Source organism: Chiloscyllium punctatum, chromosome 22 (assembly GCF_047496795.1).
Source record: "Chiloscyllium punctatum isolate Juve2018m chromosome 22, sChiPun1.3, whole genome shotgun sequence".
Taxonomy (NCBI): domain Eukaryota; kingdom Metazoa; phylum Chordata; class Chondrichthyes; order Orectolobiformes; family Hemiscylliidae; genus Chiloscyllium; species Chiloscyllium punctatum.
This window is the reverse complement of record NC_092760.1, coordinates 91788634-91815123: the sequence shown is the minus strand read 5'-3', so window position 1 is coordinate 91815123 and position 26490 is coordinate 91788634. Positions and strand designations below refer to the sequence as shown.

General features: G+C 45.2%; 1 protein-coding gene across 2 annotated transcripts in view; it reads left to right on the top strand.

Moving 5' to 3' along the window:
- The window catches only part of LOC140493855 (SH3 and multiple ankyrin repeat domains protein 2-like), a 1358365-nt gene that overhangs the window by 1296463 nt on the left and 35412 nt on the right, over positions 1-26490 (top strand). For both annotated transcript variants that reach the window (XM_072592836.1, XM_072592837.1), the window contains 3 exons: positions 531-661; positions 7842-7953; positions 10510-12847. In XM_072592836.1, the coding sequence (XP_072448937.1) occupies positions 531-661; positions 7842-7953; positions 10510-12847 (2581 nt within the window). The remainder of the gene's footprint in view (positions 1-530; positions 662-7841; positions 7954-10509; positions 12848-26490) is intronic.

Genomic DNA, 26490 nt, shown 5'->3' with positions numbered 1-26490 from the left:
CAAAACAGTAGTGAAGCTGAATGAATACAAAGCCTTTTATTCAGCAGTTGTTATAGCTCACCAAACAGCTGATCACATTTCAACTCCGATTCCAATTTAGTTGCAAATGTACTTTAGTATTATGATGTGGCAGGATACTGTTGGAGATTTCCTGATGCTATCATTTTCATTTTTTGCAATTTGACTATATTTACAATTAAAACCAAAATGAATGTGTTTTTGTTTTCTGAACTTTACTTTTCATTTCTACCTTACTATAGATCTTGATCCATCACATTTAGAGGGTTTGAAGAGGAGGACTGCTTTTCAAACCACACTAAGTAATAAAAACCTCAATGTGTACATGAATTAACAATGCATGTGTCTTGCACAGTTACAGCTTTCTGACTGTGCTGAATGTAACTTTGCAGCAAGGTGTCGTGTGCATGAAAACATTGTCCAGGTTTTGTGTTCAGTTTGCAGAAATCTTTCTTCTAGTTTTAATGGACACTGTAAGTTTGAAGCAAACTGTCTCCCCCTGTTCTCCACAGACAAACTCGATGAAATTGTGTCAAACTCCAAACAGTCGAGGGCTGTAGAAAATGCAACACCGGACTCAAGAGTTGCAACGATCAAACAGCGTCCTTCCAGTCGGTGCTTCCCTCCTGCACCAGATGCAAATGTGAGTAAGAACATATTGCTGTGGTACAAAAGGAGGCCATTTGGCCCATTGTGTCTGTGCCAGATGAGAAACCGCTCATATTTCACATTGATATGGAAGCATTTTTAAAGGTGATTCTTTAAAACATTTGCTTTAAAGCTCCTGCAGTTTGTTTTGCCAACTATTCTCGATCTGATTGCAATATATAAAATCAAGACAGTCTCTTAACTTTGACGGAAGTTCTTCATGTTCTCTGACAGAAGTTCAGCAAGTTGTTTCGGGGAACTAGAACACAGAACAGCACAGAACAGGTCCTTCGTCTTTTGATGTCGTGCCGGCCTTTTATCCGACTAAATGATCAGACTAACCTACATACCTTTCATCTTACTATCTTCCAAGTGCCTATGCAAGAGTCGCTTAAATGTCCCTAATGTTTCTGACTCTACCACCACCACTGGCAGTGCACTCCACACACCCACCACTCTCTGTGTAAAGAACCTACCTCTGACATCTCCCCTAAACCTTCCTCCAATCAACTTAAAATTATACCCCTCATGATAGCCATTTCTGCCCTGGGAACAAGTCTCTGTCTATCCACACTCTCTATGCCTCTCATTACCTTGTACACCTCTAACATGTCGCCTCTTATCCTTCTTTGCTCCAATGAGAAAAGCCCCAGCTCCCTCAACCTTTCTTCATAAGACATGCCCTCCAGTCCAGGCAGCACCCTGGTAAATCTCCTCTGCACCCTCTCTAAACCTTCCACATCCATCCTATAATGAGGAAATCAGAACTGAACACAATATTCTAAGTGTGGTCTAACCAGGGCTCTGTAGAGCTGCAGCATAACCTCACTGCTCTTAAACTCAATCCCCCGGCTAATGAAAGCCAACACACCATACACCTTCATAACAACCTTATCAACTTGGGGGGCAACTTTGAGGGATCTATGGTCATGGACCCCAAGACCCCTCTGTTCCACCACGCTGCCAAGAATCCTGCATTTAACCCTGTATTCTACATTCAAATTCGACCTTCCAAAATGAATCACTTCACACTTTTCCAGGTTGAATTCCATCTGCCACTTGTCAGTGCAGCTCTGCATCCTGTCAATGTCCTGTTGCAACCTACAACAGCCCTCCACACTATCCACAACTCCACCAATCTTTATGTCAGGAGCAAACGTACTAACACACCCGCTCACTTCTTCATCCACGTCATTTATAAAAATCACAAAGAGCAGAAGTCCCAGAACCAATCCTTGTGGAACACCACTGGTCATCAAGCTCCAGGCTGAATACTTCCCATCTATCACCACCCTCTGTCTTCTATGGGCCTGATGAAGGGCTGTGGCCCGATACATCGATTTTCCTGCTCTTCAGATGCTGCCTGAACTGCTGTGCTGTTCCAGTAACACACTCTCGACTCTGATCTCCAGTATCTGTAGATCTCACTTCCTCCTTCTATGGGCCAGCCAATTCTAATCCAGACAACTAGATTTCACTGTAACCCATGTCTGCTTACTTTCTGAATGAGCCTACCATGGGGAATCTTATCAAATCCCTTGCTAAAATCCATGTACTCCACATCCACTGCTCTGCCTTAATCAACATGTTTTGTCATATCCTCAAAGAATCCAACAGGTTTGTGAGACATGAGCTGCCTTTCACAAAGCCATGCTGACTACCTCGATTCAAACTATGGTTTTCCAATTAATCATAAATCCTGTCTCTCACAATACTGTCCTTTAAAGGGTGGCATGGTGGCTCAATGATGAGCACTGCTGCCTCACAGCGCCAGGGACCTGGGTTTGATTCCAGCCTCAGGCAGACTGTCTGTGTGGAATTTGCACATTCTCCCCGTGTCTGCGTGGGCTTCCTGCTGGTGCTCTGGTTTCCTCCCACAATCCAAAGACATGCAGGTTTGATGAATTGGCCATGCTAAGTTACCCACAGTGTTCTGGGATGTGTAGGTTATGTGCATTAGTCAGGGATAAATGTAGAGTAATGGGGAATGGGTTTGGGTGGGATACTCTTTGGAGGGTCAGTGTGGACTTGTTGGGTTGAAGGGCCTGTTTCCACAGTATAGGGACTCTATGATCAATACTTTACCCGCCAGTGACATAAGACTGACTGGTCTGTAATTCCCAAGGTTATCTCTATTCCCTTTCTTGAATAAAGGAATAACATTTTCCACCCTCCAATTATCTGGCACTACTCCAGTGAACAGTGAGGTTGCAAGGATCATCACCAAAAGTGCAGCAATCCCTTTCCTCACTTCCTGTAGCATCCTAGGGAGTATCCCATCTGGCTCAGGGGACTTACCTGTTCTTCTGTTTTCCAAAATTTTCAGCACATCCTCCTTCCTAACACCAACCTGTTTGAGCATATCAGCCTGTTTCACGCTGTCCTCAGAAACATCAAGGTCCCTCTCAGTTTTGAATACTGAAGCAAAGTGATCATTAAGGACCTCCCCAACTTCCTCCAACTCCAGGCTCAAGTTCCCTCCACTTTCCCAGATAGGCCCTACCCTCAGTCTGGCCATCCTCTTGTTCCTCACATAAGAACACTGTGGGTTTTCCTTAATCCTACCCACTAAAACGTTCTCATGTCCCCTTCTCGCTCCATTCTTCAGTTCCTTCCTGGCTACCTTGTAGCCATCTAACATTTATACCAAAAGTTAACCAGCACTGATCTTGATGGCATGCCAACCAGGAAATGACCTGTTAATGCCTCTGCCCCATTTCCCATTAGCCAGTCACTCTTTTGAGTATTAACCTTTCATGTGTCCCCTGAACTTTGAATGCCTTCTAGAAATCCAAATACAGGTAACCTTGATGTCTTCTTTTTGTGATTTCAATTCCCGTGGTTTTACACAGTTTTGACTTTACTCCCCATGATTGCAAACACACATGCTCTGGTCATGTAGCACTTACCCATCTCCCAACAACTTGGAGGATGGATTGAACACCAAATCTCAGCTTGCTGGCTACATTTCTGTTTGTGCAGCTCATTGAGCTGTTGTCTATCTCAGTTAAAGCTGGATTAGTTCTTCAAACTGTCCACAGCATTCCAACTCCAGATGCAAACTCTCATGTAAGAGGCAGTAAACATTAAAGAGAGATTCTTTTTGAATGTTTCCACCCATTGTGGTGTCTGATATTAATGTTAGGCTGCTGTTCTGTACTCATTCACTGTTCCAGATGATAACCCAAACATTGCCATGGGTTTCTGTGACAGTGTGAGTAACAGCTCTGAGTTAATCAATGGCAACCTATATGGTGTAGGCCCAGGTTCCCCTTTGTCCACACTGTGTCTTATTTCCTCAAGAAACTCCAAGAAATTGGTCAAAACTGATTTCCCTTTCCAAAAACCATGTTGACTTTGTCTGTTCTTAGTGAGATTTTCTGAGTGTGCCATTCGAACCTCGTTATTAATAAACTTCTGCACTTGACAAATATTGAGCTGACTGGCCTGTAGTTACATGCTTTCTGTCCCTTTCCTTTCTTGAATAGAAGAATCATAGTTGTTATTTTCCAATGTCATGGGTCTGCTTCAGAATGTACATTACATCTACTATCTCAGCAGCCATTTGGCGAGTTTTGAGAAGATTTGTAGCTCAGGTTGAAGTTTTGAATGTAGGCTTGCTCTCTGAGCTGGAAGGTTCGTTTTCAGAAGTTTCAACACCATACTAGGTAACATTTTCAGTGAGCCTCCAAATGAAGCACCAGTGATGTAGCCCACTTTCTATTTATATGTTTGTGTTTCCTTGGGTTGGTGATGTCATTTCCTGTGGTGACATCATTTCCTTTGTTGATATCATTTCCTGTTCATTTTACATTTACAAAATACTGTGAAAGAACTATAACAAACACTACATTGGACAAACAGGCAGAAAACTAGCCACCAGGCTACATGAACATTAACTAGCCACAAAACAACATGACCTTCTCTCACTAGTATCCTTATGTACCGATGAGTTAGGACACCACTTCGACTGGGACAACACATCCATCCTAGGACAAGCCAAACAGAGACACGCACGAGAATTTCTAGAAGCATGGCATTCGAACTGGAACTGTATCAACTAACACATTGACTTTGATCCCATTTACCACCCCCAAAGAAAAAGAACAGGAAATGACATCACCAGAGGAAATTATGTCATCACCAGCCCAAGAAACTCAAATATATAAATAGAAAGTGGGCTATAACACCAGTGCTTCATTCGGAGGCTCACTGAAGATGTTACGTAGTACGGTGACGAAACATCTGAAAATGAACTTTCCAGCTCAGCGAGCAAACCTACATTCAGCAGCCAATTCTTTGAAGGCATTAAGGTGAAAGGGCCTCCTCCTGAGGTGCCCTGTTTCACAGATACCAGTCTTTAGCCAGTTCAATACACCCCCATGTGATATTGAGAAATAGCTGAAGTCAATGAATACAGCTCACTAACGCTCTACAGGTTCCACCAGGATCATTTGGATCCTGACATCTTCATAACATGAGCAGAAACATGGTTAAAAGAGCTGAATTGTGCCAGTGAGGTGAGTGTGACTGCCCTTGATATCAAGACCACATCATCGAGTCCCAGCAAATCTGGAGTCAATGGAAAATGGGAGAAAACTCTCCATTGGTTGAAGTTACCCTGGCACAAAGGAAGAGGGTTTTGGTAGTTGGAATTCAATCATCTCAGCTCCACCTCAACTCTGCAGGGGTTCCTCCGGATGGTGTCCTTCGCCCAACCCTCTTCAACTGCTTCATCAATGACCTTCCCTCAATCATAATGTGAATGTTGATCGATGATTGCACAATGTTCAGCACCATTCATCAGCACTCAAGAAGCTCGACAACATCCAGGATGAAGCAACCCATTTGATTGGTGCCATACCCACAAGCATCCACTCCCTCCCCCACCAACACTCAGTAGCAGCAGTGTGTACCATCCACAAGATGCACTGCAGAAATTCACCAAAGATCCTCAGATAGCACCTTAAAAACCCATGGCCACTTCCATCTAGATGGACAAGGGCAGCAGGTACATGGGAACACCATCATCGGCAGATTTCCTTCCAAGCCATCTTGACTTGGAAATATATCACCGTTCTTTAAAGGTTGCTGGAACAAAATCCTGGAATTCCCACCCAAAGGGCATTGTGGGTCTACCCACAGCACACGGACTGCAGTGGTTCAAGAAGGCAGCTCACCCCCACCTTCTCAAGGGGCAATTGGAGGACTATAAATGCTGGGCCCAGCCAGAAAAGACTGCATCCATGAACAAATATTTATTCAGAAAAATCCATCAGGACCAAAGGGCGTGTAAGATTTTGGTTCTGATTGTTTTCTCAGTGGCCTTGCCTGGTAATTATCATTGTTTTAGTTCCTCCCTCCCTTTTGCCTCCTGATTCTGAGCTATTTTTGGGATATTGTTTGCACCATGTACAATGAAGACAGGTGCAGAATATATGACCATAAGATGTAACAGCATTAAGTCTGCTCCACCATTGAGTGAGACCATGGCTGATCTAATAATCCTCAACTCCAAGTTCCTGCATTTACCTCATAATCCTTGATTCCTTCACAGATTAAAAAGCTGTCTGTCTCAGCCCTGAATATACTAATGAGCCTGCCTTGATAGCAGTCTGTGTGAAAGAATTCCACAGATTCACTATCCTCCAACAGACGAAATTCCTCCTTATTTCTATCTTAAAAAGCCAACACTGTCCTAGACTCTCCCACAAGGGAAAATAATCCCTCTACATCTACCCTGTCAGGTCCCCTCATCTACCCTGTCAGGTCCCCTCATCTACCCTGTCAGGTCCCCTGAGCATCTTGTATGTTGTAACACATTTGTCCCTCATTCTTCTAAACTCCAATGAGTATGGACCCAACCTATGCACTGCTCCTCATGAGACAGTCTTTCCATACCCATCATCTACCTCTGCGCTGTAGCTTTCGGCAGTCTTTCTCCATTTGAATAATATCCAACACCTCTTTTCTTTCTACCACAGTGCAAATCCTCACATTTTCCAACATTATGTTCCATTTGCCAAGTTTTGCTCATTACCTGATTTTCTCTGTCCCTCTGCAAACTCTTTGTGTCATCCTGCCCTCTCACCTTGCCACTATTTTTGTGTAATTTGCAAACGTGGTTATAGTACATTCACTTTCCTCATTCAAGTCAGTAATATATCTTGTGAATAATTGTGGCCCCAGCACTGATCCCTGTGGCATTCCACTAGTTACAGGTTACCACCCTGTAAATGCCACATTCTAGCTCTCTGTCTTCCAATGGTTTGCCAATATACCGATGCTAATAGATAACCTCCATGGGCTCTTCTTAAATAACTTAATGTTTCATTCCTTATCAAACACCTTGTGAAAATCCAAATATATTACGTTCACTGCTTTCCCACAATCCATTCTGCTTGTTACCTCCTCAAAGAATTCTAGTACATTTGTCAGACATGATTTCCCCTTCCTGCAGCTATGCTGACTCTGCTTCATGCTAAAATGTATTTCTAAATGTTCTGCTATTACACCCTTTCTAATAGACTCTACATTTTCCCAATAACAGGCGTTAAGCTAACTGCCTTATAGTTATCATTTATGTTGCTGTCTCTTTTTAAAAGTGTTACCTGGGCAGTTTCTAACCCCTGAGACTTTTTTCAGAATGTAAGGATGCCAGGGAGATTACCACCAGTGCATCCATTAATCTTGTAACTACTTCCCTTAATATCCATAAGCTCCAGCTGGTTTATTGGCCTATGGTCCCATGAGTTTCCCTCGTGCATTTCTCTAGTGATCAGTGATCTGGAGGTCACTGTGACGGTCAGTGACCTGAAGCTTTATTTCCCACCTCCACACTTGACCTGACAGTTCCCAGAAAGATACTGGAGCTGACCAGCTGTCACCACTGCCACATTGGGAATGATCGGAGGGGAGTTGTGGAAAGAACCTCCTCTGGAATGACCCTGTGTCTGCTCCAAATATAAACCTCTCCCTCCATCACTGTCGGTCAAAGACATCCCTCTAACCACCAATCCCAGGCCAGTGGAGAGCTGGTGTGAGTTCAAGCAGTGAGCTGAGCTTCTACAGCATCGATAGAGCTCACTGGAGTATTTCATTTCCCTAGCAGCGCGGGTAAGGAAGTGTTCTTCAGCATTGCGATCACTAACCTTGCTTTTTCTTTTAATTCTTAGTCAATCTATGATCGTCAGGGTATTGCTGTTATCCCACCGACAGTACCAGGGAGCCACAACAGCCCTTATTTGGAAATACCACGAGGAACAATGCGAAGGCAGAAATCTATAGGTAATGTGGTGATATTTTGCTGTTAGTGTTAAGCTAAGCAAGATATTTTGCTTGTAGTTTATTCATCGAATTGATTCATGATGTGCATGTGAGCATACAGAGCGATACTTCATACAGTTATACAGGATCTATCAAAGAGTCTTTCCTTTTCACTTTCCGGGAGGAAGCCTTTCCTACCTAGTGTATGTGTTGAGAATGCACTTGGCTGTGATTGGACGAGTTTAGTTTAATTCTGTGTTCATTTTCAAGGAGTGTGATTGCCAGAAATCAGTCAATGAATCCTTTTGTGGAAATCAAATCCATATCTGATATAGATATTAATGTATATATTTCCACAACAAACTTTAAAGGTACTCTTTATGAGAGTTAATTCATAAAGCTTTTCACTCCCTTAATTCCAGTTTATGTTAAAGTGGAGTTCCGCAGGGATCAGTTCTGGGTCCTCTGCTGTTTGTAATTTTTATTAATGACTTAGATGAGGGAGTCGAAGGGTGGGTCAGTAAATTTGCAGATGATACGAAGATAGGTGGAGTTGTGGACAGTGAGGAGGGCTGTTGTTGGCTGCAGAGGGACTTAGATATGATGCAGAGCTGGGCTGAGGAGTGGCAGATGGAGTTCAACCCTGCCAAGTGTGAGGTTGTCCATTTTGGAAGAACAAATAAGAATGCGGAATACAGGGTTAATGGTAGGGTTCTTAGTCAGGTGGAGGAACAGAGGGATCTTGGGGTCTATGTACATAGATCTTTGAAGGTTGCCACTCAGGTGGATAGAGTTTGTAAGAAGGCCTATGGAGTATTATCGTTCATTAGCAGAGGGATTGAATTCAAGAGTCGTGAAGTGATGTTGCAGCTGTACAGGACTTTGGTTAGGCCACAGTTGGAGTACTGTGTGCAGTTCTGGTCGCCTCACTTTAGGAAAGATGTGGAAGCTTTGGAGAGGGTGCAGAGAAGATTTACCAGGATGTTGCCTGGAATGGAGAGTAGGTCGTACGAGGATAGGTTGAGAGTTCTCGGCCTTTTCTCGTTGGAACGGCGAAGGATGAGGGGTGACTTGATAGAGGTTTATAAGATGATCAGAGGAATAGATAGAGTAGACAGTCAGAAACTTTTTCCCCGGGTACAACAGAGTGTTACAAGGGGACATAAATTTAAGGTGAAGGGTGGAAGGTATAGGGGAGATGTCAGGGGTGGGTTCTTTACCCAGAGAGTGGTGGGGGCATGGAATGCGCTGCCCGTGGGAGTGGTAGAGTCAGAATCATTGGCGACCTTTAAGCGGCATTTGGATAGGTACATGTATGGGTGCTTAATCTAGGAGAGAAGTTCGGCACAACATCGTGGGCCGAAGGGCCTGTTCTGTGCTGTATTGTTCTATGTTCTATTTTCTATGTTCTAAAATTGTTTGAACTTTGAGCATTGAAGCACATGGGAGAAATTCCCATTAACATGTGTTCTTGTATGAATGCGGAGCAGTTTAAAATCAACTCCCCTCACCAATACCCTCCCACCCCGATATCCGAATGAATTGGTAATCCATGAAAAATACATGGGCTAATGTATCCTTTACAATTCCAGAGAGAGAACACTGATTGGAACACATTAAACATCTGTGTCATATTATCACTCACTAATTTCTACCTGATAATGGTAGCAGCTGCAACCCATGACACAGGGAAATGGACATGTTTCTTTCAATTTATTTGTCTCACAAAATTAGTGTCTGGTGCACGTTACATGTTCAGGAATGAATCGTGAAAATCATTTTTTTTCTAAATTACTTCAACCTGGAACTTTTTCAGATCCATCGCCATGACCTTCCTTGTCATTACTGTTTCATATTGAGAACACACCAATCCAAAGACCAACTTGGAGCAGGAGGAGGCCATTCTGCCCATCAAGCCTTCTCCATCTTTCAGTAAGATCATGGCTGACCTGTTTGTGTTCTCAATTCCATTTTCTTATCTACCTCTGAGAGCGCTTGATACCCTGTCTGACCAGAATCTATCTACCTGCCACGTTAAAGTATTCAATGATGCCCCACCTCCCACCTTCTGAGCAGGACAGAGAGTTCCAATCATACAGAACCCTTGAAGTGAAAAGAATCTTCTCAGCTCTGTCCTGAAAGGATGATCCCTCATATTAAGCAGAGCCACCTAGTTCTGGACTGACCCACAAGAGGAAACATCCTTATTCATATCCACCTTGTCAAGACCATCCAGGATCTGATACACTTCCATCAAGTCACCCCTCACTCTTTAAACTCCAGTGGAAACCAGCCCAGTCTATCCAACCGTTCCTGGTAAAGTAACCCATCCATTCCAAATACATACAACCCATTGAGCTTACAAAAACAGGAAACGCTGATGAACAAATGGATAGAAAATGATGCCAGTCTTTACACCCAAATTGTCAATATTTCTGTGAGTCACATCCCTGTTGGATTGGATCACAAGAATTGCTGTAAAATAGCCTGGTGCTTCTTTGCTGAAAAACATTATTTCCATGTTATGTAATCATTTATCAAGTTGATCTTTAGTGAGGGTTTTCTGTTTTGTTGCAGGTATGTTGGAAGAAGAGAAACAATTTTTGGCTCCCCCTTTACTAAAGTTTACCAGGAGTTTGTCGATGCCAGATACAGCTGAGGATATTCCCCCTCCCCCATCGGTCTCCCCTCCTTCACCTCCTTACAGTGCACCGAAACCTTCTGCCCCTCGGGGTTACGGTACAATACGGCCAAGTTCGAATCATAATTCAGTACTGAGAGGTCACAATTCCAACCGGCCAGAAAGTACAGGTGCAATTGGCACTGACCGACAGAAGAAAGCCATGTACCACAGGCAGGATTCGCAGCAGTATTCCTTGGATTCGGAAGATCAGTACAAGCCCAATGCTTCTTCACACCAGACCTTGAGAAACAGGAGGAGTAACATGCCAGAGAACCCTTACTCTGATGTGGGGGCCACAGCCAACAAAGCTGTCTATGTCCCTGCCAAACCAGCCAGGAGGAAGGGCCAGCTGGTGAAGCAGTCCAAGGTCGAAGACAGCCCAGAGAAAACCTGCTCCATCCCCATCCCCACCATCATCGTCAAAGAGCCCTCCACTAGTAGCAGTGGCAAGAGCAGCCAAGGCAGCAGCATGGAAATCGACAGCCAGGCCTCAGACCACCAAGGCCACCTTCGGCCTGATGATGGGATCTGTAACCCGTTCGCTGCCGCCATTGCTGGGGCAGTGAAAGACCGGGAGAAGAGGATCGAGGCCAAACGCCATTCACCGGCCTTTCTCTCCACTGACCTGGGGGACGAAGAGGCTGGCCTCTTACCCAGCTCCTGCCTCAGGCAGTCCAAGTCCATCGATGAAGGGATGTTTAGTAATGAAGAGCGTTATGGTCACCTCATGATCCCATCATCAAAAGCTAGTCCCAATTCCAGCACGACAGAGCCAAGCAATCCAAGAGTTCACGGCAGCTCCCGAATACTCAACGTTGCTTCCAAAAAGGAAGAGATTGAGTGTAACGCGGTGACTACAAAAGGTTACAGTGCGCCAAACATTCCCAATGCTAACAGTAACTACATCCATCCTGTCACTGGTAAAAAATTGGACTCCAACACCCCTCTGGCCTTAGTGATGGCTGCAAGAGATCGGACCGTGAAAGAGCAGCCCCAACAAATCACCAGCAAAGTGGAACCCAGCAAGAATGAGATCTCCAAACCACTCTACATTGACACCAAGCTGAGATCCAACATGGAGAGCTCAGCTTCTGGCTCTTGCTCCACCAAAGTGAGCCAGTCCTCCACCAATCTGAGGAAAGAACTCAACCCCAAAACTGAAGCAGATGGTGGGAAAGAAGAGAAGAAGAAAGTCCCACTGATGGATGGGCTGGACAGTGCTGAGCACAAGACACCGGGACTGCTCATGGTGCACACCGAGCTTGGTGCCAAACCGGAAGAGACTGGGAAAGGGGGAAATAAAGACAATTCTTCAGCAACTATCACCCCGGAGCAGCGGAAAGAGCCGGAAACCTCTAAAGAACCCACCAAGACTGTCCTGACTGTCAGTTCGGTTGATGATACTGGAGTTTTACCGTTCCGTATCCCACCTCCTCCACTTGCCTCAATTGATGTGGATGAAGAGTTCTTATTTTCCGAACCCTTACCTCCACCGCTGGAGTTTGCAAACAGTTTTGAGAGCTCTGAGGATCCCCCAGCTGTGCCGTCTCTCTCTGACATGCTCAAACACAACAAAAACGGCTCTTGTGTCCCTTCACCATCACACCAGAGCAATACCACCTCAGGGCATCCAGCTGTGATCAAACCCATCGCTCACTCTGACTCCTTGCCCACGGGCTTTGTCCCACCACGGGAGCCTTGTAACAGTGTCGCTGATTCCGGGATTGGGGAGATGGACAGCCGTAGCAACAGTGACCATCACCTGGAAACGACCAGCACCATTTCCACTGTCTCTAGTATCTCTACCCTGTCCTCAGAGGCTGGTGAGAACATGGACACCTTCACTGTCTATGCAGATGGGCAGACCTTCACTATCAATAAGCCTCCAGTTCCTCCCAAGCCCAAAGTGAAGCCCATCATCAACAAAAATAATGCAAGTTACAAAGACGCTTTGATAGAAGAAACCATGGATGGGTTATTCATGCCACCACCTGCACCCCCTCCCCCTCCCAGTGGCATCCCACCTGAAACCCTCAAATCCCCGCAGCAGAGGAGCTCGAAGCTCTGGGGTGATGGAGCAGACCCAAAGGTACCTGCTGTCACCGATGCAAAGGCAAATGTCATTAGTGAATTGAATTCAATACTGCAGCAAATGAACAAGGAAAAGGTGCCCAAACCAACTGAGGCCTTGGAATCTCCTTCAGGAACAAGAGGAGCAGTTTTTGGAGCAAGGTAATAGCTCAGGATCTCGACTGTGGAATGCACAATTGATCTGAATTGGGGAAATTCTAGTTTTGACACAAGATGTAATCGGTTATGTTTCTTAAGGGCAAATGAACATAGTCGTAGATTTCAAGCTTTATCGAGCTTTAAAGCAGAGTGGGATTAATGAATTTAAAATGGAGGAATAATGGGGTATTCAGTGGAACTAGCTGGAGCTGATGTTATATTCACCAGGACGATCACAATCTTTATTTAAAACTGGTTGGGCCCATGTTCACATCACAGAGTGAGTGGAGTTTGATGCAAGCATCAACGTTGCTAAATTGGGAAGGAGCCTTTCCCCATCAACCGCAAATTGCTGTGATCCAACTGGCCATTCGGCCTGCCTGGTTGATACTGGTGTTTCTGCTCACTGCCTGCCAGCCTCCCCAACTCTAATAACATTTCCTCAGTTCCTAGCTTCCTCATGTGGTGTCTACATCGCCTCAAATTCCATTAGACACTGTTCACCTCAATTATTCCACATGGAAGGAGCTGTTTCTGGATTTCACTAATGTCCAATGTAGACTCGCAGTGGTCAGTCCTCCCCACTGACAATATGAGATTGAAGATTTCCTTCTAAAATCAGTTCAATCAACAGTCAATTTTAGCTGATCGTGTCTCAGCAAATTTGTTATAACTTACTAATGGAAAGGTAGAAGCAACATCAATTCCATTTCACAAACTAAAACCTTTAATGACCTCAGTTTTCAATGAAGTTAAAGTATTTCTCAGTCACAACAAAATCCTGTTTATTGAGAGGATGGCTGAACCAGTGAATAATCCAACAATAAGGAAACATTTAAAGTTTGTTGAAAGTAGTTTCACTTGATGCAGTTGTCTCTGTAATTACAGGCAATTTCTCTGAATCCCTGAAGCTCAGACTGCTGATTGCAGACAGTATTTTATTCATCGTAGTTTAACATATGTGTCAAGAATATTCCAGCCAATCTTGGTGATTGAGATGAATTTTGTGCCAATTATCACAGGAGTTTGACAGTATCTGAGAGAATTAACAGGCATATATTTGTCCAAGCCTATTTTTCCCATTGAGCTGATGTTCCTGCCTTGCTGTTAATTGAGAAGGCTTTATTTTTCCTGACCATGGTCAGTAATGTCCTGCAGCTAATATGGCAGCTACCTTTCCAGTAAGGCTGAACTACCTGAATGGAGAAAGTGAGGACTGCAGATGCTGGAGATCAGAGCTGAAAAATGTGTTGCTGGAAAAGCGCAGCAGGTCAGGCAGCATCCAAGGATGCCCGAAACGTCGATTCTCCTGCTCCTTGGATGCTGCCTGACCTGCTGCGCTTTTCCAGCAACATATTTTTCAGCTCTGAACTACCTGAATGACCTTCTCCTGTTTACAAACTGTGTGAGCAGTGTGTCAGATTGGGGAATGGAGCACATAGTCACACAGATCCAGTGTGTGAGTGAGTGAACTCATTCAGTGTGTGCTGTGCTGGGTGAGATAGTGCAGCCTGCTGCTGGTGAAGTACACATCGACAGTTAGCTCAGATACACTTTGATATGAAAGAAGGGGAGAATTAGTCCAACCTTCCAGCCCTGCCAATGCCCTAAATTGGAAGCAGAGCAAATTCAGCCAATCACCTCACTTCATGGAAACCTGTCACAAACCTTTTCCATTTCCCCTTCCGAATCTTGAGAAAAGGCTTTACTCTATTCCTGTACACGCGAATAAAACAACACCTTATCATAAGGGCATGTTCCAGAGGGAGCTCGACATTTTTATAATCAGTTGTGAAGAGGCCATGAGCCTACAAAGGGGTACAGAGGTGAAGTGACCGGACAAAGATCTGACCAATGTAGTACAATATGGGAAAGTGTGAATTTGTCCATTTTGACAGAAATGGTGCACAGTTGGAGAGCTCTGAGATACAGAGGGATCTGGGTACCATGGTCCATGAGTCACAAAAGGTCAGTGTGCTAGTAATGAGGATATCGAACAGAATGTGATGGTTTATTGCGAGGAGAAGTCACTGCAGGAGTAGGGAGGTTATGCTTTAGTTATACAGGGCACTGGTGAGATTGCAATTGGGGCACTGTATACAGTATTGGCCACCGGCTTACAGAAGGATGTTAATGTTTTGCAAGCAGTTCAAAGAAGGCGAACTGGCTAACCCCTGGAATAAACAGTTTCTTCACTCGTGGGATGTGACTGTTGATGGCTGGGCCAATAATTATTGACTGTCCCTAGTTGCCCTTCAAGAATGTGGGGGTGAGCTGCCTTCTTGAACTGCTGTGGTCCATGTGCTGTGGGTTGACCCACAATGCCCTTAGGGAGGGAATTCCAGGATTTTGACCCAGTGGCAGTGAAGGGACGGCGATATATTTCCATGTCAGGATGGTGAGTGCCTTGGAAGGGAGTTTGCAGAGGTTGGTGTTCCAATGTATCTGCTGCCCCTTGTCCTTCTAGATGGAAGTGGTCATGGGTTTGGAAGGTGCTGTCTGAGCATCTTTGATGAATCTCTGCAGTGCATCTTGTGGATAGTACACACTGCTGTTACTGAGCGTCAGTGATGGAGGGTGTGGATGTGGAGCCAATCAAGGCAGGCTGCTTTATCCTGGATGGTGTCGAGCTTCTTGAGTGTTGTTGGAGCTGCCCCCATCCAGGGGCAAGTGAGGAGTATTCCATCACACTCCTGACTTGTACCTTGTAGATGGTGGACAGGCTTTGGGGAATCAGGAGGTGAGTTACATGCTGCAGTATCCCTAGTCTCTGACTTGCTCTTGTAGTCACTGTGTTTATGTGGTGAGTCCAGTTGAGTTTCTGGTCAATGCTAACCCCAAGGATGCTGACAGTAGGGGATTCAGTGATGGTAATACCGTTGAATGTCAAGGGGCAGTGGTTAGAGTTTCTGTTATTGGTGATGGTCATTGTCCGGCATTTGTGTGGCACAAATGTTACTTGCCCCTTGTCGGCCCAAGCCTGGACATTGTCCAGATCCTGTCGCATTTGAGCACGAACTGCTTCAGTATCTGAGGAGATGCACATGGTGCTGAACACTGTCTAATCCTCAGTGAACAGCCCCCACTTCTGACCTGATGGCAGAGCAGCTGAAGATAGTTGAGCCTAGGACCCTCTCCTGAGGGACTCCTGCAGAGATGTCCTGGAGCTGAAATGACTGACCCTCCACAACCATCTTCCTGTGTACCAGGTATGACTCTAACCAGCGGAGTGTTTGCCCTCAGTACCCATTGATTCCAGTTTAGCCAGAGCTCCTTAATGCCATACTCAGTTAAGTGCAGCTTTGATATCAAGGGCTGTCCCTCTCCCCTCCCCTCTGGAATTCAGCTCTTTTGTCCATGTTTGACCCAAGGCTAGAATGAGGTCAGGAGCTGAGTGACCCTGGGGGAACCCAAACTGGGCGTCACTGAGCAGGTTATAGCTGAGCAGGTGCTGCTTGATAGCTCTGTTACTGACACATTTCATCATGAATTTGATGATGGAGAGCAGACTGATGGGTGGTAATTGGCCGGGTTGGATTTGTCCTGCTTTCTGTGTAGAGGACATACCTGGGCAATTTTCCACATTGTTTGGGTAGATGCCAGTGTTGTAACTGCACTGGAACAGCTTGGCTCGGGGAGCGGCATGTTCTGGAGCAGACACTTGCTGAAATGGTGTGACAGCCCATTGCCTTTGCAGTATCCAGTGTCTCCAACCATTTCTCAATATCACGTGGAGTGAATCAATTGGCTAAAGATGGGTATCTGTAATGCTGGGGCAAACGAGAGGAGCCCAAGATGGACCATCCACTCGGCACTTCGGACTGAAGATTGCTGTGAATGCTTCAGCTTTATGTTTTGCACTGATGTGCTGGGCTCCCCCATCATTGACGCTGTGTGAGTGGTTTAATTGTACACCACTACCTCAATCTGGCAGGATTGCAGAGCTTAGATCTGATCCATTGGTTGTGGGATCATTTAGCTCTGTCTGTCACTTGCTACTTATGCTTCACCAAGTTGGCACCTCATCTTCAGGTCTGCCTGGTGCTGCTGCTGGCATGCCCTCCTGCACTCTCCAGTAAATCAATGTTGATCCCTTGGCCTGATGGTAATGGCTGAGTGGGGGATATGCCAGGAGTGTTAGAGTACAATTCACTGCTGTTGATGGCCCACTGTGTGTCAGAGATGCCCAGTCTTAAGCTGCTAGATCTGTTTGAGTTCAGTCCCATTAGCAGGGTAGGCTTTATCCTACCCTAAGATCAGACTAACCTACATACCCTTCATTGTACTATCTTCCATGTGCTTTTCCAAGAGTCGCTTAAGTATCCCTAATGTCTCTCACTCTACTACCACCACTGGAAGTGCATTCCACACACTCACCACTCTCTGTGTAAAGAACTGACTTCTGACATCTCTCCTAAACCTTCCTTCACTCACCTGAAGATTATACCCCTCATGATAGTCATTTCTGCCCTGGGAAAAAGTCTCTGTCTATCCACCCTACCTCTGCCTCTCATCATCTTGTACAACTCTATCAAGACACTTCTCATCCTCCTTCACTCCAATGACAAAAGCCCCAGCTCCCTCAACCTTCCTTCATAAGACACACCCTCCAGTCCAGGCAGCATCCTGGTAAATCTCCTCTGTACCCTCTCTAAACCTTCCACATCCTTCCTATAATGAGGCAACCAGAACTGAACACAATATTCCAAGTGTGGTCTAACCAGGGCTCTGTAGAGCTGCAGCATCACCTCGTGGCTCTTATATTCAATTCCCCTGCTAATGAAAGCCAACAAACCTTGCACCTTCTTAACAACCCTATCAACTTGGGGGGTAACTTGGAGGGATCTCTGGATCTGGACCCCAAAATCCCTCTGTCCCTCCACGCTGCCAAGAATCCTGCCTTTAACCCTGTATTCTACATTCAAATTCGACCTTCCAAAATGAATCACTTCACACTGTTCCAGACTGAACTCCATCTGCCACTTCTCAGTCCAGCTCCACATCCAGTCAATGTCCCATTGCAACCTCCAACAGTACTCGACACTATCCACAACTCCACCAACCTTCATGACATTGACAAACTTACTAACCCATCCTTCCACGTCCTCATCCAAATCATTTATAAAAATCGCAAATAGCAGAAGTCCCAGAACCGATCCCTGTGGAACACCACTGGTCATCAAGCTCCAAGCTAAATACTTTCCATCTATCACCACCCTCTCTCTTCTATGGGCCAGCCAATTCTGTATCCAGACAGCCAGATTTCCCTGTATCCCATACCTCCTTACTTTCTGAATGAGCCTAGGGGAACCTTATCAAATGCCTTGTTAAAATCCACGTACACCACATCTCGACTTAGATTTAGATTTTATTACAGTGTGGAAACAGGCCCTTCAGCCCAACAAGTCTATACTGACCCGCCGAAGCGCAACTGCTCTTCCTTCATCAATGTGTTTTCTCATATCCTCAAATAATTCAATAAGGTTACATAGAATCCCTACAGTGTGGAAACAGGCCATTTATCTACACAAACCTTCCAAATAGTATCCAATCCAGACCAATTCCCCCACCCTATTACTCTACATTTGCCCCTGACTAATGCACCTGGAGATAACCCACACAGACACAGGGAGAATGTGCAAACTCCACACAGACAATCGCCCCAGGCTGTAATCGAACCTGGGACCCTGGTGTTGTGAGGCAGCAGTGCTAACCACTAAGCCACCGTGCCATTTGTGAGGCATGAGCTGTCCCTCACAAAGCCACACTGACAATCTCCAATCAAGCTATGGTTTTCTCAATAATCATAAATCCTGTCTTTCAGAATCCTCTCCAATAATTTGCCCACCAATGATGTAAGACTGACGGGTCTGTAGTTCCCAGCATTATCCCTATTCCCTTTCTTGAAAAAGGGAATAACATTTGCCATCCTCCAATTACCTGACACGACTCCAGAGGACAGTGAGGAGGCAAAGATCATCGCTAAAGACACACCTCTTCCCTCACTTCCTGTGCTAACCTTGGGTATATCCCACCTGGCCCAGGGGATTATCTATCCTTGTGTTTTTCAAAATTTTCAGCACATCCTCCTTCTTAACATCAGCCTGTTCAAGCATATCAATCTGTTTCACACCGTCTTCAAAAACATCACGGTCCCTCTCAGTTGTGAATACTGAAGCAAAGTGTTCATTAAGGACCTCCCCTAGTTCCTCTGACTCTAGGTGCGAATTCCCTCCACTATCTCTGACTCTGGCCATCCTCTTGTTCCTCACTGAGGTGTAGAATGCCTTGGGGTTTTCCTTAATCCTACCCGCTAAAGCTTTCTCATGTCCCCTTCTAGCTCTCCTAAATCCATTTTTCAGTTCCTTCCTGGCTACCTTGTAACCTTCTAAAGCCTGTCTGATCCTTGCCTCCTCAACCTTCAGTAAGCTTCCTTCTTCCTCTTGACTTGAAGTTCCACATCCCTTGTCACCCAAGGTTCCTTCACCCTACCATCCTTTCCTTGCCTCAGTGGGACAAACTTGTCCAGCACATCAGCAAGTGATTCCTAAACAATCTCCACATTTCAGTCATGCATTTCCCTGAGACACCTGTTCATCGAAGGGAGATAAACTCGGCAAATCCAGGAGAAGAGAAACCAGGTCCACCTTGACTTCGGTCCCCAAGACCCTCTCTATTACCCGAGCCACAGCACTCCAATACGCACGCAACTTGTGGCAGGACCACAAACAATGAGTGAGGGAACCTGTATTTATTTTACATTTGGGGCACATTGAAGACGCACCCTGCTTAAATTTCACAAGATGATCTGGGGCCAGGTGAGCCCTATGAAGAATCTTTATCTGCACAGCATGGGTCCTATTACATATTGAAATTAGATTAGATTCCCTATAGTGTGGAAACAGACCCTTCAGTCCAACAAGTCCACACCAACCCTCCGATGAGTAACCCACCCAGACCCATTTCCCTCTGACTAATGCACCTAACACTATGGGCAATTTCCCATGGCCAATTCACCTGACCTGTACATCACCTGACCGGAGCACCCAGAGGAAACATGTAGACACAGAGAAAACATGCAAACTCTACTCAGACAGTTGCCCCAGGCTGGGATTGAACCCAGGTCCCTGGCACTGTGAGACAGCAGTGTTAACCACTGAGCCACTGGGAAATCAACCTCACTTTCTCACAAATGTCCTCCCAAGTTTCCAGAGTGATCTTCACTCCTAACTCTCTCTCCCATACCTCCCATAACCGCTCAAAGTCACCTGAGGAACCTCCCCCCAACAAATGAGAGAGAGTACTCACGGAAAGAGTGCTGTTAGTCTGAAGCACCCTCCTTTCCATATCAGATCAACAACCCTCAGTCAGAAGCGTAGTCTCTTTTCGGATAAAATCTCTGATCTGAAAAAAACGGAAAAGGTCCCTGTTCGATAATCCATACTGACAAGTTATTTGATCAAATGAAATTAATGTTTCATCTTCAAGCAGGTCACCCAATTAAGAGACTCCCCTATCCGCTCAGAACAGTGTTAATGACCATGGGATTGTGGCAATGTTCTGCAATTATCCTTATTTAGTCCAGAAACAACAGGTTAGTATGAGGATACTTTGCCTGGGAGGCCTCAATGTCCAACCATATCGACGCTGAGTCCTCACAGGCCCAATCACTGACAAAACATAAAAAGGAGCTCAATTAATAACTTCTGACATCAGGGAAATCCCTCCCCCCAACCCCTCCAGCATTTGTAATTTTGTAAGCTTGATAAGGGGCCACTTATGGCACCAAATAAAAGAACTAAACTAACCATTTAATTTCCAAAACATTTGTCCAGGAAAAAGCAAGGGAAGCCTCAGCAGAAGGTATAATAAGTGAGGAAGAACATTCATTTGATTAAGAGCAACTCAACCTTAGCCATGATATTGAAAGGGCCCCCCATCTTTGAAGGTCTTGTTTAATCTTGTCAAACAAATAAATGAAATTAGTCTTGAATAATTGATCAAAACTGGGGATAACAGAGAGGCCCACATAAAGAAACCCACCTTCAACATCCGATATTCCCCTTAGATTACACCCCCCCCGCCCCCTTACATAGGCATAGCCTCCGATTTTACAAAAATTATCTTGTAACCTGAGAAAAAGCCAAATGAATTAATACATTGTATCAACTGCGGCACCAAAACTGCCAGGTTCGATATAAATATGAGAACATCATCCATATATAATGTGATCTTACGCACCTTCGACCCTACCTTTGGGCAGGTATATTAGGGTCCCCACGAATGGCCTCTGCCAGTGGTTCAATCACCAAAGTGAACAGCAAAGGTGAGAGGGGACAGCCTTGCCGACTGCCCTGACCAGTGTTAAAATGATCAGACCTCTTATACCATTGCTGAGAATCACTGCCAGAGGATCACTGTAAAGGACTCTTACCCATCGAGTAAACATTTCACCCAGGTCAAACCGCTCCAGGGTATAAAAAAGATACAGCCATTCCACCTGATCAAATGCCTTCTCTGCGTCCAAGGAAACCACTAACCCTTCGACCGTTGCTGCCACACTTCAGTCATGTTAAGCAGCCTCCTAACATTGTTAGAAGATCTGCGACCCTTTATAAAGCCCGTCTGATTCTCCTTAACAATAGAGAGCAACATCCTTTCCAATCTCAATACCAGAGTCCTCAATAACATCTTAAAATCAGAGTTTAAAAGCGAAACGGGTCTATAAGAAGCACAGTCCTCCGCGGCCCTCCCTTTCTTGAAGATAAGAGAGATATCAGCCTTTCTCAAGGATGGCAGGAGGCAATCCCAACTATATGAACAGTTATACATGTCTAACATTGGTCCTGACAGTATGTTTACAAATTCTTTATAAAACTCACTGGGCAATCCATCAGGGCTGGACGCCTTCCCACTTTGAAGTTGCCTCAGTGCCTCCTGTATCTCTTGGGCTGTTAACGGAGCACTAGGGAGAGACACCTCTTCAGCAGATACACCGGGAAGATCCAAATTCCAAAAAAAAACACTCCATCTTATCCCATCTGTCCTCACAGCATTCAGACTGGTAACATTCAGAGTAAAACCTCTGAACATCTCATTGATCTTTTTATCAACGTAAGTCAGAGTCCCATTCCCTTCCCTGATAGAAGCAATAAACAGGGGGGCATTCTTCTTCCTGACCAGATATGCCAAGTATTTACCCGGCCTATCACCATGCTCAAACAGCCTCTGCTTCACAGAGGAAAGTTCCTTCCTTGCTGTATGCGTTAGCATGAAGTTTAAGGTGGATCGAAGGGCTGTGATCGTTGCAGCTCAGTCACGGACGGTCTTCTGTAATATGGCGTCTCAACTGCCTTCAGTTGTGCCTTGAGCAGACGCTGCTGCTCTCCCTCTGTCATTTCGGGCTGGCAGAGTATGAGATAATTATCCCTCTAGTATAGGCCTTAGTAGTCTTCCAAAGAATGGATGGATCACCAGCTGTACTAGAGTTGGTGGCCAAAAAAGCTTCAAATTCCCTAGAGAGGTATTCTACAAACTTACTGTCCCTGAGGATAAAGGGATCCATTTGCCAGTACCATGAGCCCATTGCATCACCCTTAATCTTAACCATTAAATACACCACTGCATGATCAGAGATGGCAATATTCCCAATCGAACAGGATACCACCAAAGCTAAAAAAAGCCATGGGAGTTAGGAAATAATCAATCCTTGTGTGGCATTTATGAGGATTGGGAAAGAACACAAAATCTCTGCCCATAGGGTGTAAACGTTTCCAAAGATTGACTATCCCCGGTTCCACACACTGATCACCCAACTGCTTCGATTGTGAAGAAAGTTTTGGTGGGGGTGGGAGGGCCTTTAGGCATTCTATCCAGCAAAGGATCCATAAGGCAACTAAAGTTCCCCCCCCCCCCCATAATAATATGCCGCAATGCCAAGGCCATCAGCTTAGAGACTGCATCAGACAGAAAGTTAAAAGGGTGGGCCGGAGGACAGTAGACATTCAAAATACCATATTCCTCGACATGTATAAGGGCCTTAAGAATAATAAACTGACCATACTCATCTGTTAAATTAATTGGGAGACACTTCTGGATGAGTATTACCACTCCTCTGCTCCTGGTACTAAAGACGAGAAAAACACCCGATCAAACCCATCCTGCTACAACTTCAAGTGTTCCTTGTCATTAAGATAAGTCTCCTGTAACAGGGCAACATCCATCCTCTCCTTTCTAAAGCTCAACAACACCTTTTTTTTCTTTTAACTGCCGAATTAATCCCTCTGATATTCCAGGGGCACCATTTAAGAATGCTGCTAACCATGATCCTTTGCAATCACCTTTGACCTGCCGAGAAGAAGAATTCGTCTGACAACACGCTGAGCGTACTGAAAAATAGATTCATAGAGTCTATTTACAAAAAAGCCCAAAACAAAACTAACCAGAAAATACAAAAGGCATTTAATGGGGGACTCTACTCCTGACACAGAGGGAGCTTACATTTCCCCCACACACCCCTCTATCCTCCCCCTTCCAGCTCGAGCCGCACCCCAAACCCAAGCAAAGGAAGAAACCAAACAAAGGACATTGTAAACACAGAGGTATAACAAAAACAGTGAGCCCTCTGCCCACCCCCCACAATATATCAATACCACCCCAGCTCAGAGAGAAAAACAACTCACCAACAACAGCTTCATTGGGAAAAGAGTGAAAGTACAAGAAATAAAAGCAAGACAAAAAAGACACCAGACCCTATTGTCCATGTCCATAAACACATCTACATTATTTTAAAGTGTCCAAGAAGTTTTTGGCTTGCTCCACGAAATGAAACGACCGCATAGTCTCCTTGTAAGTAATACAAAGCATCACTGGGTATCTCATCCAATATGGAATACTGAGGTCTTTTAACCTTCTCTTAACCTCATCAAACCAATTCCTTTTATGGATCACTGCCACAGAAAAGAGCTGGAAAAACATTATCTTAGTTCCCTGATAGGTCAGGGCCTGCGGATCTCTCTCTAACTTTCTAGAAGTTTCCATAACTCTCTGCTTGTCCCTGTAGCAATGAAATTGTATCAGAACTGGGTGGGGGCGCTGACCCTGACCGGATCTGCACACTGTAACCCAGTGAACTCTGTCAATCTTCACCTGGTCTGCCTTGGCATCCCATCAGGAAATTGTGGCAACCAGTCTTCAAAAACACTTCCTGGCTGCCCACCTTCTACTCCTTCTGGTAGGCCAATGACCTGGATATTTTTCCTCCTACCTCTATTTTCCAGGTCATCACCTTGCTCAGTCAGGGCTCGAACCTGTTTCTCAAGGGCATGGATCTGCCCTGCCGAGGACTCGATCTTGGTTTCCAACGCCGCGGTCCGCCACTCAACCTCTTCTACTCACTTCCCAAGCCCTTCCAACTCCTTCCCATGCGTTTGCAGCATGGTTGAGATGGGCTCCAGTTGATTGCAAGTCCCTTCCCTCATCTCCTGGATGTTCCTCCACGATGTTCTGCTGGGCAGGTATTTCTGTCACAGCTGCTGAGAGAGCTGCAGCTGATTCCCCAGTTACCATCTCGAGCCACCCACTGTTTTTGGCGAGTGTCCCGAGTATTGAGACTTGGCCGTTTGCTTCTCCTTAATCATTCTCGCACACTCAACAAAGGATTTAAATGGTTGTGTTACCGTTTAACAATAACTTTTTCTAAAAGAAAACTAAGGTGTGGGGTGAAAAAATATTACTACCCTGGGTTGGGGTGCAGAGCTCAGCCAGGCTCCGTGGCCATTAATGGCCCTATTCAGATTGCCACCATCTTGAATCGCCCTCATCCTGCCTTTTAGCTTCCAACCTAGCTCCATATATTCTCTTTTCAGGTTCTCGTCCCTTCCCTCTACCTATGGCATTGATACCAATATGTACCATAACTTCTGGCTGCTCTCCCTCCCCCTTAAGAATCCTGTAGACTCGATCCGTGACATCCCTGACCCTGGCACCTGGGAGTCTCACTTGTGACCACCGAATCTCCTGTCTGTTCCTCTGCTGTGGCTTTCCGCGGTAGGTTGCTCCCTCCCAACAATATCCAAAATGGTCTACTTATTATTAAGGGGAACAGCCACAGGAGATCCCTGCACTGACTGCCTATTCCCTTTCCCTCTCCTGATGGTCACCCAGCGACCTTTATCCTGCAACATAGTGTGACTACCTCCCTATAACTCCTCTCTATCACCCCCTCAGCCTCCTGAATGATCTGAAATTCATCCAGCTCCAGCTCCCTAACTCAGATAATAGGATGGATGACCTGAGTTCCCTGATTGGGGCTGTTAATCTGGTTCAGTCAGGGAGCCCTGACTGACAGATACAAACAGAAGTGTCAGAGGTTCTGCTCACTTTGAGATCTGGCTCTGAGGGAGCTGGATCAGTGTCAGGGACTCTCTGTGTGTGAATAAAGGGGGACTTGGTGATGGGATACCAGCCTCTGTGGAGTTATTTCAGGGAGTCCCACCATCACCTCACAGTGCAGATGTCAATAGTTTTCATTCTTTTTCCCCACATCTTGATCATTTCCACCTGGATCACTATTATCCACCCATTCCCTGCAAACACCAGTGTGTGTGTGTGTGTGTGTGTGTGTGTGTGTGTGTGTGTGTGTGTGTGTGTGTGTTGGGGAGGAGGGGGGGTGCAGGAGTCTTAACAAGCAATGGAACAGGAAAGAGCAGAAAGATCCCAGGTCTTAAGGCCATTGAGGGACATGGCAATTGCTCTGGAATATAGAGTTGAAATCGATTGTTACTGTTAGGTACTCATTTTCCTGATAAAAGGAATAACTAAGCACAGGAGCTACACAATGGTCTTCTTTCAGCTTTATTGTAGAGGTGTGGGCAGATACATCGATGGGACAGGACAACTGCCAAGACATGACCACTTCATCGATCTTATAAGGCAGCTGCTCCTGTCCAATCATGTTGTGCTTTCTGTGGTTTGGGTATAACTGTATTTGTTCATTTCTATAAAAATTACTTGATCACTTGAAACTGATCTCTGCAGTTAACAGCGATTGTTCAGTGAAGTATTTCATATCACATGAAACTAATTTTGTGGTTACCCCCTGTTGTTTTTATAAGTGTTTCAACCATTTTAAAGGTTGTCTGTTCCCTCTATAATCAATTCCCCATTTAGCAATACAAAACTATTCTTGCCCTGTAAGAGTATCTGCTAAGAACTCATCCCTGATCTAATCAAGTCCCATTATGTTTTCCTGATCTGATTAAGTCCAATGTAACCCTTTCTTGTTCTGTGAGCTTCCACAGAATCCCACCGTTAACCATGACCTTATTGAATGGTGGAGCAAGCTTGAGGGTCTGAATGGCATCCGCCTGCTCCTAGTTCTTGGCTTTGGGTCTCTGAGCTGAGCTCGGTAGCTGCAGTTATGAAATGTGATTGAAGTGTTAACTTGACCCAATTGATAGCACTCTTGTCCTTTAGACAGCAAGTCGCAGTTCAAGCAGAGTTTGAGAATTTGAGCATTTTAATCAGACTGTCAGCACAGAGGGGGAACTTAAACTGAGTTTCAGGTGACCTCTTGGGGTGTATAGATTTCAACAATTCTTTGAACACCTTCTGGAGTGGCGTGGTGGCTCAGTGGTTAGCACTGC